The sequence below is a fragment of the Xiphophorus hellerii genome, chromosome 21 (assembly GCF_003331165.1).
Source record: "Xiphophorus hellerii strain 12219 chromosome 21, Xiphophorus_hellerii-4.1, whole genome shotgun sequence".
In the NCBI taxonomy this organism is placed as follows: Eukaryota; Metazoa; Chordata; class Actinopteri; order Cyprinodontiformes; family Poeciliidae; genus Xiphophorus; species Xiphophorus hellerii.
This window is the reverse complement of record NC_045692.1, coordinates 26,238,517-26,258,523: the sequence shown is the minus strand read 5'-3', so window position 1 is coordinate 26,258,523 and position 20,007 is coordinate 26,238,517. Positions and strand designations below refer to the sequence as shown.

At 47.5% G+C, this 20,007-nt stretch overlaps 1 protein-coding gene across 1 annotated transcript; it reads right to left on the bottom strand.

The window, feature by feature from the left end:
- Positions 1-2,213: 2,213 nt before the first annotated feature.
- Positions 2,214-19,800, bottom strand: LOC116711589 (5'-AMP-activated protein kinase subunit gamma-2-like). The gene is made up of 15 exons (XM_032550920.1): positions 19,439-19,800; positions 19,198-19,298; positions 14,551-14,741; positions 8,916-8,973; positions 8,601-8,710; positions 8,345-8,426; positions 8,186-8,244; positions 7,843-7,888; positions 7,719-7,773; positions 7,462-7,588; positions 6,089-6,254; positions 5,972-6,009; positions 5,758-5,904; positions 5,564-5,657; positions 2,214-3,699 (listed from the first exon to the last, which is right to left on the bottom strand). The coding sequence occupies exons 1-15, from the start codon at positions 19,513-19,515 to the stop codon at positions 2,885-2,887; spliced, it is 2,166 nt and encodes a 721-aa protein (XP_032406811.1). The 5' UTR covers positions 19,516-19,800; the 3' UTR covers positions 2,214-2,884.
- Between the last annotated feature and the right edge of the window lie 207 nt (positions 19,801-20,007).

The window sequence follows — 20,007 nt, the reverse complement described above, 5'->3', positions numbered from 1 at the left end:
TCTCTTGGACGTCCACCCTCCATCTTTTCCGGCAACCCGATGATTTTAATATTCTGCCGCCTGGAACGGACCTCAAAATCGATCACTTTCAGGCGAAGAGCCTCGTTCTCTGGCTGCATCCTGGGACAGGGCTCCTCCTGGGACAGGGCTCCTCCTGGGACAGGGCTCATCCTGGGAGAGGGCTCCTCCATCCGGTCGAGATTTAATAAAAATGCCTGGGTCCAATCGAAGCGAGGGGTTGCTTCAAGATCGTTAAATCTACATTCATTGTCTTGCTAGTGTAACTGGGTCTATATTGTGGTATATTTTCATAAAATGTTTTCTTTAATTTATTTGTCCTCTTATACTTGTCTGTCTTTGTGTTCCTCTGTGTCTGCTGTGAGGGGTTTGGTCCTCCAGCTGCGCCCTACTTTCTTCTTCTTTTGTTTGGGGTCCTCCAGCACCATTATAAATGTTAAGTTGTTAATTTCCTCTTCCCTTTTGTTACTCGTTCCACTGGGAAGAGGCAAGTTTTATAATCCATTGTAATCCTTTCATTTATATTGTTCAAATGTTTATTTTTTTTCTTCTGTATTAATGTTAGGTGTTTTAATATTTTCATTTGAGTTGCTATTACGCATTTATAAGATTTGATGCATGCTAACATTATTATTTTGCGAAATAACAAGGAGACCTTAAGGAACACGGCCATATTTTTCTAAAAGCAACAACTGAACCTGAACCATCAGCTGAACTAGAACTCTGACACCAGAGCTGCTCTACTGTTAAGCTATGGGCTTGTTGTTCCTCAGGCTTCAGAAGCAAAAAGCCTGAACCGTAAAATCCCCGTTACTTGGTCTCTGACACTAACGACAATAAACCACGTAATATACTTGAAAACAAGGTAAAAACATTGTCCGTTAGAATGGATGAATGTCTAGCATAAGCTAAAGCTAATGTTAGCCACAAAGTTTAAAGAAAGTAAAACTCACCTTCGTATCTGTGAATAACGAGGCGAACATCTTAAAACCTTTCTCCAGCTTATTGTCGGGGCTTCAGATCGATGTTCATCATTAATTGTTACCTTGGACAAGCCCTGCAAACACCCAGTGGAAAGAGACTTTTTCAATAGATCGGAAATGATTGAGCCGCTTTTCCCCGAATGCGGAAGCTGAGGAGCAAAGAGCCCATTAGTACCACAAGCTGAGAAAAGGACGGAAAGCAGAAAAGGCCGTTTCTAGCTGGACATCCACAGAGCCAGTCTTTTCTTGTAAGCCACTCTGAGGTTCCCTTCTTTCTTTCTTAGAAAACCTTTCAGCTCCGCTGTTGCTTTTCCAATTATTTCCTGCTTCAATTGAAAATCCACTTTAGAAAACTGTTTAAGTGTAGAAATATAGTCATCCATGTTGACGTTGGAAGAGAGGAGAAAACAAATCTATCGCTGCACTACACTTATTTACTGTATGGCTAGCTCCATGGCTAGCATGGCTAGCTCGCTGTTTCTGTCTCTTACTCTGCAGTTGTGGAGTCTCAATGTCTGGATCATGAGCGCCCCCTGCCATGAGGCCAGAGAACTGCCTGCCTCACCTCCAATCTGTTCTCTGGTTTCTGATCGCTGCTCAGCACAGGAAACACGTTACACACACAGTTGGTGACAAAAAACACTGAACATTATGTACATAAGCTAAATTATGGAAAATCAGTTTATGTATTAAATGTTTCTAACCATTTTATTGTCAGCTTACAGACAGGAGAAACATTGAATAGCAGCCAGCGCAGTTAGCCAGAGGTTGATCAATCCCAGGTGAGGCTCAGCTTCCTGCTGCCTCACCGACTTCACTTCTGAGCATTTGAATGGGAAATTGCAAAAATTCAGCGATTCTGAAGAAAAAATAATCAGAATTGGTTAAGCTAAATGAAAAATAAATACTTTATTGTACAAACCACAGGGTGAAAATAGAAATATAAATTATTTTTCCATGAAGACAGATGAGGCTCTGCCTCACCTGCCTCCCCTGACTCAAATCACTGGGTTAGACCCAGTATGTTCTGGTCATGAGGTCAGTGTTGACAGACCTGATGAAGGTTTTCTAAGCTAAAGCTAGCTACCTTAAATTCCTCAATGTTCCAGTTAGATCAGTTGGACCAGTTGGATGCTACACATGCGGCCATCCTTCCTGTCATTACTGTCACATAACAGTCCCCAGTTGGACCAGTAAAACCAGACTGGCAGATCTCAGATCAGCAGTTTTAATTCGTTTTCACAGCAGCAGCAAAGCGACTCACTATGGAAACTGTGATGTCACAGACGCACCATGACGACATCACAGCTGTTAAATACTACATTTCTCTGTCTCTATGGGAACAGTAAAATATGAATATACAAAGTTAAATATTCTCTCATCTGATTGGTCCAAACTGTCTGGGGCCCCGCCCCCTTACAGTACAGCAGGAAGTAGAAACAACACTTTCCAGAATAAAATCATTTTCCACCAAAGTAACAACCTGTGATTGGCTACGTCAGTGAAACAGGAAATGATGCAGCAGCTCAACAGTGATTGGCTCATTCAAATGTTTCTGCCACCATCAGAAGGTCCAGATGTTCAGGGTGACCCGGTTCTGTTTGTGGTAGAGCTTCATGGCTGTTATGAGGCTGCAGTGACAGACTTCCACCAGGAGGGGCTAGAGGACCAATCCATTGCCATGGCAACCAATCTTCCTGAAGCTTCTCCAGAACCCAGCAGGCAGAACCAGAACCTTCCTCTGATTGGCATCAGCATGTTAGTCTGGCTCTGCCCACCTGAGCAGCAGTCCAATCACAGTCCACCCTGTCCTGATTCTTCTTCTGTGGTTTGACCCGAGCGCGGTGGGTCGTCAGAGTCCAAGGGGAAGCACTGTGATGATGTCACTTTCCCTCTTCCCCCTCATCCCCGCCTGCCACCTCCTCCTCCTCTGGCTCCCCCTGCTGGCCGCTCTCAGGAGCTTCCTCTGTGGCTCCTTGGGGATCCTGGTCCTGGTCTTGGTTCTTTTCCTGGTCCTGGTCCTGGTCTTGGTCTTGGTTTTGGTCCTGGTCTTGGTTCTTTTCCTGGTTCTGGTCCTGGTTCTGATTCTGGTCCTGGTCTTGGTTTTGGTCCTGGTCTTGGTTCTTTTCCTGGTTCTGGTCCTGGTCTGGGTTCTGGTCCTGGTCTTGGTTCTTTTCCTGGTCTTGGTTCTTTTCCTGGTTCTGATTCTGGTCCTGGTCTTGGTTCTGGTCCTGGTCTTGGTCTGGGTTCTGGTCCTGGTCTTGGTTCTTTTCCTGGTTCTGGTCCTGCTCTTGGTTCTTTTCCTGGTCCTGGTCTTGGTTCTGGTCCTGGTCTTGGTTCTGGTCCTGGTCTTGGTTCTTTTCCTGGTTCTGATTCTGGTCCTGGTCTTGGTTCTGGTCCTGGTCTTGGTCTGGGTTCTGGTCCTGGTCTTGGTTCTTTTCCTGGTTCTGGTCCTGCTCTTGGTTCTTTTCCTGGTCCTGGTCTTGGTTCTGGTCTTGGTTCTTTTCCTGGTCCTGGTTCTGGTCCTGGTTGTGATCAGTTTCAGTTTCTGTCTCTGGCTCGCCTCCTGGTCCCGGGATGCTTTCTGCCTCCGGCTCCAGAACAGGGTCCTGGTCCGACCCATTTGGAGCTGTTGGTTCTGGTTCCGCTGGGTTCAGGGGTTCTGGTTGGGAGGTGATGGACTCCTTCCTCCCCAGTCCTGGAAACACAGAGACACACGGATGAGGGCCCAGTTGGATCTAAGACCTTTGGTTCTGGTTCTGCTGTGAGGGGGAACCAACATCTCCACCAGAGTTTCCCCCAGTAAACCTGCTGAGCCCGGCGGGCGGTCCGCCACCGGTCCGCCGAGTTTTTGTATTAAAACATGTTAACTAGACAGGAAAAGTAAAAATATTACTGGGTAATTAAATCTTACTGGAAAACTTCACCAGTGAAACTATTTAAACCAACAACCAGTCTGAAAAACAACAAATCAAAAAATATAATTAAGATGAATATCAATTATTTGCACTTTTGTTTAATCCAAATGAAGTCAGCAGCTCCATCGGGCCCCCAGGGCTTCAGGGGCCATAATGATAATATTTTAACACAGATACATAAATGTAACATTTATTTATTAAGATGATCAATGCTGCTAAATTTGATTTAATGGTTTCAACATAAATTAAAATATTTAAATTGTTTAACATTTATATGTAAGATTTTATGGCAAATTTACTTTGTAAAAGTTCAAAGAACAACATTCATAGTTAGATTGTTTTGTTACCATAGCAACAGTCTGATGCTGTGAGTTTAATCTTTGAGTTTGAGCAAATGAATAAACTGTAATTATAACTGATTGTTTTTTATGTTGGCCAGTTAATCTACTCTCTCTCTCCCAGATTAAATCCAACCCAGAAGCTGTTAGAGGTGCTGATGGTTTTAGCAGCAAGAGGGGCCCCTAGGTCAGATTCTGCCCCAGGCCTCATGCAGCCTTGGACCGGCCCTGCAGGATGAGTTCAATCTGCTGCACTGAGCAGAGATGAGCAACAAACTGAGATTTAATTTAATGCTAATGTGGCTTTAGCAGCTCTAACATTTCTGTCTGTTGAGTTTTAATAAGAGCCACAGAAACTGTTTTGGTTGCTCCAGTTTATGGGACGAGTTTCTCAGATCTCCGTTCTCAGTAACTCTGACAAAGCATTTGATATGGTTTGTTGCATTGTGTAACCAAAAAAATAATACTACAAAAAATAATAAAATAAGATTAAACCAGTGTGATGCGTGACTATGACACGAACACAAAAGCTCCTAACTGGGCTGAACCTGCATGATCAGGTTAGCGCTGGTTAGTTAACCGCTAACGCTCCGACTAACTGGGAACTCAGACATGAACTTTACAGCGCAAACAGCGCCACACGCTGGGCAGCGTGTTGAGATGGAAACGCCACATAATTCTTAGTTCACAAAGATAAATCATTCTCACCGCGCATGTCTGACAGCAACTACAAGTTATAGATCTGTGCAACCAGAGCTAACGCGGTGGGTTTTAAACTCCTACCTTGATGTTGAGTAGGCTACTCCGAAGAAACATGATTCTGTTGGGGTTGATGTAAATATCCATACAGGTCAGCCTGTGTCCAGTTTGAGTGAAAGGGGGCGCGCGATCCGCGCTGAGGTAAACTTCAAAGCTCATTCATCAGCATCGCACAGAGGCGCCAGCTGTGTGATTGGTCCGCACTCCGGCTTTAAATGCATAAACTATAAACTTATATTTTAGGAATTAATTTGCTTTGCCAGTGAAACACTCTGATCAACAGAGACGCTTTCAAAACGGATTAAATTAGTAAAAAAAACAAAAAAAATCCTTTTTTTTAATTATTAATTTTTCTAAAATCAAAAAGAAGCAACGCTTGGCCTGACGGGGGGGCTAGTAAAGCATGGCAGCCCGCCAGGCTTATAATGCACTGGGGGAAACCCTGTTTCCACTGAGAATTTCTGCAGACAGAAACCCGGATCACCAGATCCTGAAAGGATCTACTGACAGGCTGAAGCCCTGAACAGACAGTAAATAAAGTCGGTACCAGCAGGCATCAGAACCAGCGCCTGCAAGATGTCCGACAGCGACACGATGCCAATGATATGAGACTCATCGTCAACCACGACCAGCCTGTGGACCTGCAAACACAAAGACTCAAAATCAACCAGATTTGGGTCTTTGCAGCACCTTTCACAATAAAAACCTTGAAACTTTTTGACACCTTCTGTATCCTGGTACCTCAGCCTTCACGATCCGGTCCACGATGGTCTCCAGCGTTTCCAGCTTGTTGCACTTCATGACGCCTTCAAAGTACTGCGATCTGTGTCTTAGAGCCTGGGTGACCGTCACATCCAGATTGTTGTAGGTCTTCTCAGCTGCCAGGTTCTGAACAAACACAGCAGTCAGAAATCTGACAACTTCTCCAGAACCAGCAGAGGACGAAAATACTCACAATCACGTCAAACTTGGAATAGATGTCCACCACCTTCCCTGCAGGCAGACAGGATCCCAGCTCATCAGACACTCTCAGAAATCAACTCTTAACAGGACGACGGAAACAGCTGCTTACCGCTATGATCCACCACGGGCAGCGCAGAGACCCGGCGGTGTGTGAACACAGACAGGGCCGTGATGAGCGGTGTGTCGGGGTGGATGTAGGCAATGTTGGAGTACGTTCCCACCGCAAGTTCCTCCAGTGTCTGCTTCATGAAGGCCGGCATGGGCATCTCACACACCTGAGGCCGAAAGGGGTAGAGGTCAGGAGACAAGAAAAGAAGACATAGTTGGAGACAATGAGGTACAGTGTACCAACAGCAAGGTTTGCCCCAGAAAACCAGCTAAAGCAGTCATTCATCCAGCGGCCCGTTGTGTTTTTCTTAGTTAAAAAATGTTTAAAGTTGACAAGAAATTTGAAAATATCACTTGATAATCAGGTGTTATTGAAAGATTACCCTTTATACCTGAAATGTAAAGGTGTTACACTAGAAAGCCTCTTCCATTGTCTCTCTGAACGTCTTGGGTAGAAAAGCTCTCACACCTAACTCGCCCCCACTAACTCGCCCCCACTAACTCGCCCCAACTTGCCCCCCTAACTTGCTCCCCACTAACTCGCCCCCCCAACTTGCCCCCCCAACTCACTCCCCACTAACTCGCCCCCCCAACTTGCCCCACTAACTCACTCCCCACTAACTCGCCCCCCCAACTTGCCCCACTAACTCGCTCCCCACTAACTCGCTCCCCCACTAACTCGCCCCCCACTAACTCGTCCCCCACTAACTCGCCCCCCACTAACTCGTCCCCCCAACTTGCAGTCCACTAACTCGTCCCCCACTAACTCGTCCCCCCAACTGGCCCCCCACTAACTCGCCCCCCACTAACTCGTCCCCCCAACTTGCAGTCCACTAACTCGTCCCCCACTAACTCGTCCCCCCAACTGGCCCCCCACTAACTCACCCCCCACTAACTCGTCCCCCCAACTTGCAGTCCACTAACTCGTCCCCCCAACTGGCCCCCCACTAACTCGCCCCCCACTAACTCGTCCCCCCAACTCGCTCCCCACTAACTCGCTCCCCCACTAACTCGCCCCCCACTAACTCGTCCCCCCAACTGGCCCCCCACTAACTCACCCCCCACTAACTCGTCCCCCCAACTTGCAGTCCACTAACTCGTCCCCCCAACTGGCCCCCCACTAACTCGCCCCCCACTAACTCGTCCCCCCAACTCGCTCCCCACTAACTCGCCCCCCACTAACTCGCTCCCCACTAACTCGCCCCCCACTAACTCATCCCCCATTAACTCGCCGCCCACTAACTCGTCCCCACTAACTCGTCCCCCATTAACTCGCCGCCCACTAACTCGTCCCCACTAACTCGCCCCCACTAACTCGTCCCCACTAACTCGCCCCCCCACTAACTCGTCCCCCCAACTCGCCCCCAGACTCACAAAGAGCTGCAGGAACTTCAGGATCCTCTTGTGAGTCAGGATGTAGAGAGCGTTGCCGCTGATCGGATCGATGACAGGAAGCCGGTGGATCTTGTTCTTTATCAGGGAGTGGACCGCTTCGAACACACTGGGGAGGCCGGGGGGGTTAAGAGAGAGAGAGAGAATCAACAGCTGCTGTTCTGCCTTCAGGAGGAACTCTGGTCTGACCTGCGGTCCAGCAGAACCTCCATGTTGTCTGGATGACCTGATGAATCTACCTGGCGTCAGGTGAGATGTGCACCAGAGGTTTGAAGGTCTCCTGCAGGTACAGCTCTGTGAACATGGAGGGCACACGTTACTCTCAGGGCTTTTCCAGAGGCTTCCGGGTCGGTCGGCTCTTACCTCTCCACGTCTCGATCTTATGCTCCTCCAGCTCGTAGATCTGCACCTGGACACACACACACCTGAGAGACACACCTGGGAAGAAACACACTGAGACGGCAGCAATGACACGGGGCAGCTGACGCCTCACAGAGGTTCAGTGAGGTGGAGGGGTCAGAGGTCAACCCGTCTGGTTTCAGGTTCCATAGAAACCTTCAGCAGACTAATCCTGATACCTGCAGCTCCAACAACCAATCAGAGCACGGTCTAAATCTATGATTTTCATGTGTCAAATAAGCTGTTGCTATGACAACAAAACACCCTTTCAAACACAGGGACAGGTGGGTGTGTGTGTGTGTGTTACCATGGGGGATTTATAGTATCTGGTCAGGATGTTGATGAAGTCTGTGATGGTCAACATTCCTGGAACAAAAACCGCCTGTTATCATCGTCATCACCTCCATCAGGTGAGACGTGTCAGGCTTTTATTGTGAAGGTTCAACAGGAAGCAAGGTACTCTTACCCACAAAGCTTTGCTTCTTGCTCTCCCACAGAGGAGCTGCTCTCACCCCGTTAGCCACCAGCGCGAAGAAGGCCTTCTTCACCTGCAATGACAACGCCCCACCAGAACCGGGCCGACCCAGAAGGGCCCACAGATCAGAACCGGGCCGACCCAGAAGGGCTGGGAGGTCTGGTATCTGATTAAAACCAACCTCAGTAATGAACACAGCTGCTGTTGCAACAGAACCCATCAGAACCCAGCGTGGTTCTGGTCTCACCTGCAGCGTTGTGTCGAACACCACCAGTTTGGAGCTGGTGGGGACGATGTCGTAGCACTTGTGGCACTTCATGAACCGCATGTAGATGTCTCTCTCCGACTCCTCGGATCCTGGACCACAGAACAGAACCACGGGTCAGAACTACAGAACCGTGGGTCAGAACCGATCCTGTTGCCCAGATTATGATCGCTGCTGTCCTTTCAACTCTCCAGTGAGCTGGTTCTGCTTCTGAGCCGTCTGTTGCCAAGACAACATCCCACCTGGCTGCAGAACCTGCCGACCCGACGGAGAGGCGAGGGATTAGAGGAGCCTTACCGGCATCTCCGGGTTCCGTCTGATCCGGCTGCTCCGACATGCCGCCAGCGACCTCCACCTGGACGGAAAACACAGACAGAGTGAGGCATCTTCCCAATAAACCATCTTTATGACCCCACCTGCATCACTTTCTGCTACTTTCTTCATCTCAAGGGAAACTTTAAATGTTGGCAGAACTGGGATCATCCCAGTATCGTTAAAGAGGCGAGCTGGAAGGATCTCCAGTAGCAGTCAGTGTGGCAGTGAATCTGAAGAAGCCTCTGACTGAAGACAGGTGGCGTTTGATGACCTCATGACTACCATGACCTGCTAGCAGCTCAGTATCTCACTCCACAGCAATATGTGCTGGATGCCTCCATCAGCTAGCTCTGCTAATCCGTCTCCTTCGCTTTTGCTGCTGCCCTTTAAATCTGAACTTCCTCCTTCTCTCTGCATCCATGAAGTTTCCTCGTCAGTGCTGGCAGGATTTGGGGTCCCAGTTCAGGGATTATTTGACCGTGGGACTGGAGGAACCCTGTCAGCTGCTCCACAGCAGAGACGAAGGACGAGGTTTTCCTTATAGTGGAAACAGTTAGTTCTGCAGCCTGGACCTACTGACCACCAGAGTTCCCCATTAGAACAGCCAGTTACCAGGACAACCACTAACTGACCAGTTCCCCAGCGGTACCTGGTCTAATCCCAGGTACCGCGGGGTTTATACGGGGTTTACCTGATTAAATAAAATAAAGGAATATATAGGGGGGAAAAGTTAGGACAATTCCAAGGGCCTTTGGCTGACAGGGGGCCCTCCACAAAAATTATTTTTTTCTTATAGAAGTAGAAAAAAATTTGGGGGCCCTGTCATTACTAAATTAATCATAGTGTTTTTAAAATTGTTTTATTAGTAAAAACAAAATGTTACCACTCCCAGACTAAAAAAAGCTCCCATCCATATTTGTACGAAAACCCTGGTTCTGCATAAAATGGTTCGTCAGTAAAGACCAGAACATCTGTGGTTGTTTCTATGATGCCTAGAAAAATAATAGCCAGGTTTTCAAAATATATAGAGAGAAAAAGAAAAGAGTGTCAATTTATAGCCCAGTTTTTCTCCAAGAGAAGTGAGTAACTGTGTGAGATTATCAACCATTTAGCATAGTTAGCTTAGCTACAGGCTACTGTTTGCCTCCATTTCACTAACATTTAATGAATTAAGGAAAGAATTTAACAACTTGTTCATATATTTAACATGTCCCTGCACCTCTTACCACACTTAACAACAGATGAGTGAGTCAGCAGCAGCTCTAACCCCGATACCACCATAACCTTTAACCCCTGTCCCAGTAAAAAAAAAGGTGAGCAACACTGTGTTCAATGATAAGCTAGTTAGCATCATTCCAGGGAATCTATAGGAATTTTCCCTGTCTCTCTACTTTCTTTACAGTTACACAACAAAAACAATGTATTTCTTACTGACAGAAATTCAAACAATCTTTCGCACACTTAGCAGTGAGTGAATGAATTTGATTGACAGCACTAAGACTGCTCTCCTGGTTCTGACTGGTGGTTTTTGGTCAGATCGGTGCTTAGACAGGAGTAGCAGCTGAGGGAGGAGATCTTGATCTTTTCACAGATTACCTATCACGACATGGTGACAGCTTTAACAAATGTGGAAAATTTTTTTTTTATTAAAGTTATAATCTGGAGCTTGGACAAAATACAATAACGTAGCATTTTTTGAGAAGTCTGGATTGCTTCGTGCATTTTTGCACGTTGCCTGTGACTGTTGCTGGTGGGGAGAGACATTTCAATGAGCTAAAACTGATCATTAAAAAAAATTAAGCAACCTATTTGCGTATTGTATGCAGACCGTTGCATGTAAAATTCATTAGCAGTGAATATTGTGCTAGTATCAGTACTGGACCACAAAAAACAAGGCAGTTGCAAGCCTTTAAAATTGTGACTCTTTTGATGAGTCAGATAGACTTGTATTGTAACACAAGGTGCGCAGGGGGGGGGGGCAATTTAATGTTTTGTCATGGGGCCCACGATTCCTGGCGGCGCCCCTGCCTCTGCGGTCGTACGCAGCATCATAGACAGCATCCTGGTGTTGTGCATCATCTGGTCACCAGGTAATCCCGTCTCGGTGTTTACCGGTGGTTCGGTGATGAAACCGCAGCCGATGCTTTCAGAACCGGGTCCGCTCTGACGTCACCCGGTCTGACTCTCCAGGGTGTTCAGCGAAATAGATAATGACGGTTTTTCAGCTAAAATGGCAGACTTTTCAAGGGGAATCTAGAAACCGATGAGCCCACGGCTAGCACCTACCGGTCAGGCTCCGTTCATGAACTGCTCCGAGCGGCTTCTCTCCGCGAGAGTCCTCAGGGCTTTTATTCGGAGATGGAGCAGGTTTTCAGTGCTCCATCTTGGATCTAAGTCCGGATGGAAGAGCCCGCTGAGCCCGGAAAGCGGTCTGACACCTCCGCCTGCTCTCGGCAATATTCGGCTACTTTCGAAAAAGGCTTGCTTCTCTCGGTAACAGTCGCTTCGTTCGGTCAAAATAAAAAGCTGATCTAACTAACTTCCGGTGAAAGCGATGAAAATAAAAGCAGAATGTTTCTAATGAATAGTTAGATGGGCCCAGCTGACAGAACCTGAACAGAACTTTATCTTCTCTGGTCATAGAAACTACAGAACCCACCTGTGCTATCTAAATGCCCTGAACACGCCGCTGTTGTTCCGGCTCAATGCCTCTGTTCTTCAGTGTGATAATGAAACCCTGTCAGACATTTTTAAGAGATGGTTTAGTAACTTTCCTTTAATTGAAAGTAGAAATTTCTATTCCATTGATAACCGTCTTTAACCCGTTTGGATCAAACCTTTTGGGTTTCCTTCCTCAAGCTTCTCCTGGCGTTCTGGTCCGATCCTCCTGGGGGAACGGAGTCCATTTTGTAGTCCGCCTCATGATGGACGATCTGCCTCCATCAGGACTTTGTGACTCCAGACCATCGACTGTCAGTCACCGTGGCTGAAAGCTGAGGCTGCTGTGGAAGACCAGCCTGTGCCCAGGCTTTAACTGTTTCATGACGCGAACCGGGTCCTCCTGCAGCAACCGGCCCACAGCATGAGGCTGCCACTCCCATACTTCACAGTAAGGGTGGCGAAAGGTTCCTCGTTCTTCCTCCAAATGTGACGATGGTCACTCAGGCCGGTCAGCTCCACTCATCAGACCTCATCCCTCCATTAGTCTGGAGCGGCCGCTCCGGTCAGAACAGAACCAGCTACAGCAGGGCTGTGTTCTGGGCTCACTCTGCACATTTTGGACCAGAACCAGATCAGAACTGGTCCATCTTTATTGTTTGACAGTTTGATCAGAAGAACCTTTACTGTTTGATAAATAGTCCCAGGATGGACCGATCTGGTTCTGGTTCTGGTTCGTTTCCCATCGAGACAAACCAGAAGGCGTTCCAGGTGCGGCTCAGACGAGTCAGTTAACCTGTCAGACGTTTGTGAAGGAAACCAAAAGGTTTGAGCTGTCCTCCATTTTAAAACACAGTTTAGAAATGGGCCGGCCCAAAGCGTAAGCAAACTAAGCGGCTGCTCAGGGCGCCGTGGAGGCTTGGGCCGGTCCTGATTTTCCCTGATACCGACAAAGAACGCAAAAAAAAAATCCTCACCAAGTTTTCTGGCTTTCAGCAAACAGATTTTAGTGATTTGGGTGAGACAGAAAACAGGTAAAGATGGATCGATCAATCAATCGATCAATCACCCTTCATTCTAAAAGCAGATCAAAGTGCTGTACAGATCAATAGAAACAAACAATTCCCCTCCAGCCCCACATGGAAAATGCAGACTGAGCAGAAATGATTCGGTTAAATCGGGTCTGGATCGGCTCTTAAAGACAGAAACGTTTCCTGCAGCCCTCAGGTTCCCTGGCAGACCGTTCCCCAAACTGGGCCGTGATACTGGGAAGAAGCCTCACCATCAGTGTGAGTTCTGACTCCGGGAACCGTTATCAGTCCGGTGCCAGAGGGTTTGTAAGGTAATAGCAGCTCTGCAAGGTAAGATGGTGCAAGACCATTAAGAAATTTAAAAACCAGTAAAAGAATCCTAAATCAGTCCTGAGCCATACTGGGAGCCAGCGCAGTGGTTTTAAAGCAGGTGTGATGGGAGCCTGCCTTGGTCCTGGTCAGCTGTGGAGCAGCAGGACAGGAACCTCAGCGAGAGAGAGCAGAGCGAACTCTCACTCAAATGTTCACAATGTCTTCACACAGATTGATTTAATGATGGGTGCAAAATTCTTGCTCTACCCGAGTGAAGTAAAATATCACAATATAGCAACTTCAGACCACGCCCCCTTTCTCTGGATTTACATTTAGATCATTTGAACCAAACTGAAAGGACGTGGAAATTGAAGGAGCCAGAATTCTGTAAGTTTATCAGAGAGCAGATACGTTTTTCCTTGAAATGAACGTCTCCTTCAATACTGTGGGAAACTGAAAGCCTATTTAAGGGGAGATATTATATACTGTATCTTTGAGCAGCAAGGAGGAAAAGGAATCGAGCAGTCGGTGGATTTAGAGCAACAAATCAGGCGTCTGGACAAGGACAACGCTACAGAGACTCAAAGTAATTCTTTCACTAAGATACAAATATAATCAATTATTGTCAGATCACATTACCAGAACTTCTATTTTTACACAGTTTTATGAATCATTGTATTCCTCCAATGCTGTAAAAGATATTTACAATATTTAAAATCTCATACTCAAAACATCCATAAAATGAATGAAACAGTGATGATGAATTGGGTCCAAGAGGCAGGTGGCTGGTTGGACTGGAGAGAAAACTTTGCTGGGTATCAGGCTCAGGAAGACAGTCCAGAGTTTCCACAGGTAAAACCATTCAGTGGGTTTAAAAACAGGGTTCTGCTCAGATCCAATTCCAGCTCTAATTGACTTGATCTGAACTGTTCGCAGAGAGTCAGTCTGTGAACGAGCAGTAAAGTTAGTTCATCAGATTTTCAATGGTGGAAAACAAAACTTTGGGATTATTTTTGTGACTGTTAATTATTTGGGTGAAATATGAATTTCTTGAATTTCGGACAGCAGCGTTGTATATGTGGAACTGTTCACAAAGTTTGGGATCAGTTCTCAGTTTGTGTTTCCTGCCATTTCTTTTAAGGTTCTTTAAATCTTCATTTTTAGGGCATAGTTGTTTATTAAAAACAGTTTGTTGAAACTAATGGAGCTACATGGTCCAGGTTAGATTTCAGTTTGTTGAAAAATTGGCTGACCATTGCGTCACAGGAAGCAGCTAAAATAACAGGAGGATTATGGGTAATAGCCTCAATAAAATGACCAATCGCCTCAGAGGTCAGGTGGCGCCTCCTAACAGCCGTGGCCTCACACTGGATCAAATCAGAGACATTAAAAAACACACAGAGATGGTCAGGTCACCACCAGAGGTCGCAGACCAAAGGTCATGACCTGGTGACCCTGTTGTGAGCGGGCCGGCTGACATGCTGAATAAAATCCATACAGTTTAACGTTTCTAGGAACTGTTTAGAGTCAGATGGATTATCACTCCCTGCCAGAAGCAAGGACTTCCTGTCCACACAGGAAGCAGTTCCACCGCAGCGAACACCTCAGCTACTCACCTGGCTCCAGGTGTGAGCAGAGGCAGGTGGAGGCGGGGCCTGAGGGGGCGGAGAGCTGCAGGTGGAGGTAGCCAGGTGAGCGGCGTCAGGAGGGGAGGAGTAGGAGCGCGGCCTGCTGGCCTCTGGGCGCCGTGGCTCCGTCAGGTACGTCTCCAGGTGGAAACCGCCCACCTGCCTGTGGGAGGAGGGGGCTGGAGAGGAGGGGGAACAACAAACCAACATGAGGAACTGGCGCCCCCTGCAGGATGCTCTGGAGAGCTGCTGGAGCCAGAAAACGTTAACGAGTTTCACTGAACACAGATTCCTTCAAGAGACAGAAATGTGCCTAGTTTTTCCCTCCACTAAACTTCCCACTAATATGGACACAACCTTTCTTCTTCTTAGTTGTCAACGCCAAAACCAGGCAGAACATTCTGGGCTGAAATCCTTTCCCCAGGTCCGCTTAGAGCAGACCTGGGCATTTTACGGCCCGTTGGGCATCCCTGTCCGGCCCGCAGCCCCCCAGTCAAAAATAAAAACTTATTTTTGTGTGCATGCAACGCAGCTGTCTTTAATTTTGAAAGGGCTTCACGCACCGTTTATGAATGCACGTAAGTAAATGCTAACGCACAGTAACAGGTGATGCTAGCAGCCGATCCCCACAAAATGTCATCTCACGGTAAAAAAAGAAAAGTTGATTCTGAATGCTGAATTTTCAGCAAGGCACGGACAGCGAAATATTTCTTTACTGAAGCCAAAGGCAAGGCCGTGTGTTTAGTTAGTGGTGCACAGGTGGCTGTGTTAAAGGAATATAATATCCATCATCACTACGTGACCAAACACGAAAAGAGATACAAGAACTTTTCAGAGAAAGAGCGCCACTGAGTCGTCTGTATGGACCTTACCAAGCTCCGCCCACAGCCGACCTAGTGGCCTCAAGTCTCACAAACAAAGCCAGGCGGCGCGTTGTTTCTTTGTAAATATGGCGTCTTCCACTTGGACTGATTCTCTCCAGTGAATTTCTGACTCCATTAGTGCCTCATTTCTACCGGAGTTTAACAATATATCAGCTGCTACAATACAGAGGAACCAACAAGTTCATGTCATCCTTGTTGGATGAGATCAAGGTGTTTGAGCCTCGCGACGCCTCCAACATTGTTCATGTCACAGCAAAATGCTTTTGCTCCATGAGGAAAATGGCAGATCCACCCACCCTCTACATCAATATAGCTGTGGACAAGATCACTGATGTCTGTTGGTCTTGCCAGGCTGGGTAAGTCGGGCATTCATCGTTTTGAAATCAGTGGGTGATTCCTGTGGTTTGTTGAAATGTTTGAGTGTGCCTAGACCTGATACACTGTACTTGGTGCTAACGTGGCTAACATCAGTAACAATTTAGTCCAAAGCCTTTTCTGCTAAAATAAAATCTTTAGTGTATGTCAGATACAGACACGTTGCATATTGATCTGTTTAGCTAACGTCAGACTGTGTAGCAGACAGGCTTCAAGGTGTAGAAGGTGTATCAGTTCTGCCATTATGCTGTACTTAGCTAACGGGAAGCTAAGTGTGTTTGTGAGACGGCCACGCACGTTGTAGCCGCGCTACCACGTAGAATGAAAAGCAGCCAATGAAAAGCGGCCTCTGTGGTAAGGTCCATTGGTAGCCAAGTTGCAAGCTCATGTGTTGATGTCGTTAACTAAAACAGTTAACTTTATCAGAGCAAAGGCTCTGAACCACAGACAGTTTGTTTCACTTTTAGAGGAAACTGAGACTGACCACCAGGACCTAAGCTACCATACAGCAGTCAGGTGGCTCAGTCTGGGAAAAGAGCTGAAAAGCTTCTGGGACCTGAGAGAGGAGATTCAGGAGATCTCTGTGAGGAAGGGACACGCCATCCCTCAGCTTTCAGAGTCAGACTGGCTGGCAGATCTTGGTTTTACTGTTGATGTGACTGACATTTAGTTCATTCATCTGATCAAACTGCAGAGCAATTGTTTTTTTGTGTATGAAGTGCAGTCAAAGCCTTCAGTAGGAAGTTGCAGATTCTGTCAAGCCAAATCAAGGCTAATAATCTCAGTCATCTGCCTCCCCAGCAGCAGATCAGATCCAGAGGTTCTCATCCATGTTAGAAGCAGGCTGAGTTTTCAAGGCGATTTCAAGACTTCAAATGCACATGGTGTCTTCTCCCTTCACTTGCAGTGTAGATAATGCATCCAGAGATGTTCAGAGCTCATTGACTTGCAGTCTGACACAGTTCTGGCAGAGCGCTGCGGCTCAGTCCCACTGCTCGAGTTTTGCTTAAACAGGAGAACTTTCCACACTTGAGGAGACGAGCTCAAAAGATCCTTGTGCTGTTCGGATCTACGTATGTATGTGAGCAGACATTTTCAGTGATGAAGCTCAACAAATCCAGATTCAGGTCTTCCATAACTGATGATCACCTCGCGGCCGTCCTGCCGTTAGCTCCATCAGACATTCAGCCAGACTTCAGTGCACTTGTTGAAGCTCAAGACAGACTGGACTTTTCTCATTGAACAAGTCAACTGGACATGATACTGGAAGCTTTCTATTCCTTGTAGTACTTCAGTTTTGGAGTACTTTATTTTTGTAATTTCTTACAGGTTTTCAAGTCATTACAGTTTCATTTTGTAATGAGTTATTATATTGTTACCTAAAGTGATATTAGTTTTGTGTGTGTACCTCTTTAAGTTTCTGCTGTACTTTTGTGTTACTCGGTCCTTCAAGTTGCAGCACTGCAGGTCCGTCAGGCCTTTCCAATACTTAAAACCATTTATTATATATATATATATATATACAGTTGATCAGTTGACTAATATAATACACACCATTTCAGTTGTGGGGAGATTAAAAAGTTAAAAATAAACTCAGATGTGATGACTGTATTTGTTTCAAACTATTAATTTGATAGAATTAGTATTAATTCTCACTTCGACCAAACCACAAATTAACTTTTATGAATATTTACTGAATATTCTTAATACTAAAAGAATCTGATTTAAATATTTTATTACAACAAGACTATGAGAAAATGTTTAATGAGTCGAGATTAAATTAGAGTCATTGCTGGTTCGGCCCTCCAACATATTTCTGATTTTTCATGCGGCCCCCGGCTTAGAGGTTCTGGGAAACGAGCCGAGCCGTCAGAACAATCAGAACCAAACCTGGACCTGAGGGCGGAATGGACCTCTGCTGATTCAGCCGAGTCTACCAAACATTATTAAACCCGTTCCGGTCCGGGTCCAGCTGGTCAGGGTTCCGGTCCAGGTTCCGGTCCATGTTCTGCTGATCCCGGTTCCGGTCCAGGTCGTGCAGCCAGCTGCTCTATCTTTAGCCAGTGATGCTCTGCTCTCTCTAGCGACCCTTTAAGCAGCTGTTGCCATGGTTACTGAGACACAGACAGCAAAGGTCGCAAGGCCCCATAATGCCTCAATCAGCACTGCTGGAGCCTAACACACACACACACACACACACACACACACACACACACACACACACACACACACACACAGGAGCCTGAAAACACTCAGCTGCTTCTTGCTGCTGCTCTCACCAGAACTTCATTACCCATAATCCTTAGCTGCTGGTACAGAGGAAAGTTCTGACTGCGTTTAACTGGACATTCGTCCTGGGAAAACTGGGAGCACTGGAAACACTGTTTCCACAAGCCATGCGGCCCGGTTTGGCCCGATTCGGCAATGAATAGCTGCTCTATTCTCCTCATGTCATCATCTGGAAACAGAACCGGAACCAGAACCAGGTTACCAATGCTTCAAATATGACCATGAGGTTCAACTAACTAGATTAGCTAACTAGCCAACTAGCTAACCAGTTAACTAGATTAGCTAACTAGCAGTTTGCCCCTCTGCCTTGAGGAGCTCCCTGACCTTTGAACCTATCTGAATCCATCAGAATCCGACCCGGTTCTGTCCTTTTGGAGGCCTGGTGGACAAGTGTCATGATGTGGTTGCTATGGTAACAAACACATTTATCTTACTGTAGGACAGTGGACGTCCCCCTGGACACGTCCCCGTCTCTTCCTGAGGGACAGAGGACGGCGCTCCGAATCCCGCACACAGGACCACACAGGAAGTCCCCACCCTGTCCTTCACCCTCATGCAAGACACGGAGCGTCCTCGTCTGTCCGGCTCCGTCCTGTCCTGCCGTCCCCCTGCTGGCTCCGCCTCCTCAGCATCAGGCTGCCGAGACGCTTCATGGAGGACAGCGGTGTCCAATCAGAGCGCAGGAATCAGTCCACCGCCACTCCTGCTGGTTCTGACCCGGTTCTGAGAGGCTAGTTGTTGTCTCTGCTGAGATCTTCCTCCCAGTTCTTCCAGTACTCCCAGTACTACGGCTCTCAAGAGGAAACAAACAGGCTGGACCAGAACCAGAACAGCTGTTGCGACAAGAGGAGATTCTCTATCAAATAAAAAGAAGAAGAAGAAGAAGCCACTTCCTGCCTGAGAAGAACCAGACCCAGCAGCTGGGCCAAACTGGGTCCATTTAACACAAAAGCCAGAGCGAGGGGTGGCGCCGCTTAGCTATTGGACCCATCTGAACAGAACCAGAATCAGCAGGACAAATACTGCTGGTTCTGGTCCTGGCCGGGCTGTGATGCCACCTCCGGCCAGCAGGGGGCAGCAGTCTCACCTCTGGCCTTGTCTCTGTGGTTCCGTCCAATCAGCTTGTGGGTCGACCCGGGTTGCTGGTTCCACTCCCTGGAGGCCCTGAAGATCCCACTGAAGCTCAGCCTGAAACACAAACGGGTCTGATTGGACCAGAACCAAACCAGAACCTGCTGAATATTCTGAACACCAGGAGAACCTGAGATCCTCAGGTCGGTTCTGACTCAACTATCTGGACCCAGCGGGTTCCGGTTCTAGTGGGCTACCTGCGCGGAGCCTTGGGCGGGGAGTCCTGTGGTCCACTCGGGTCGGGGAAGACGGTTCTGGGAGGAGTCGGACTCATCTTGAAGCTGGAGGTTCTGTTCGAACCGGAGCGTGGACCCGAGGTCCAGTTCAAGGGAACCCGCTTTTAGAACCTCCTGTTGGGGCTGACTGAGCGGCTCAGAGGCTCCCCCTGCTGGACGGGAGGACACGACAGTCTGCAGGCGGAAAACAAGCTGAACGCACCGGGGCCGGTTTTAGGCTGGTTCGGACCTGATACCGGTATCAGGACCCTGAACGCATCAGGTCCTCCATTCGGTCAGAACCGGTCTGTAGAACCGAGCCTGAGCAGGTGGCCCAGAGGAACCTGCAGCTGGTCTCTGCTGCCCTCTGCTGGAACTGCAGCTAAACTAAGTTTACGCTCCAGCTCGAATGATTCTGGTTCTGGTTCTGGTCTTGGTCTGGGTCTCCTCTCGGCTTCCTGTGAAGCGCCATTGTCATGGTTACCTTCCTGCGCCGGTCCCGGTCCGGTCCAGTTGGGTCCAGGGACGACATGCTGAAGGTCCTGGAAAGA

Coding starts and splice junctions, on each gene's coding strand:
- LOC116711589 (XM_032550920.1), bottom strand. CDS start 19,515: ATGAGTCCGACTCCTCCCAGAACCGTCTTCCCCGACCCGAGTGGACCA. Junction 8,974..14,550: donor CTGCTCACACCTGGAGCCAG/GTGAGTAGCTGA, acceptor TTTTCCGTCCAG/GTGGAGGTCGCTGGCGGCAT. Junction 8,245..8,344: donor CAAGAAGCAAAGCTTTGTGG/GTAAGAGTACCT, acceptor TTTTTGTTCCAG/GAATGTTGACCATCACAGAC.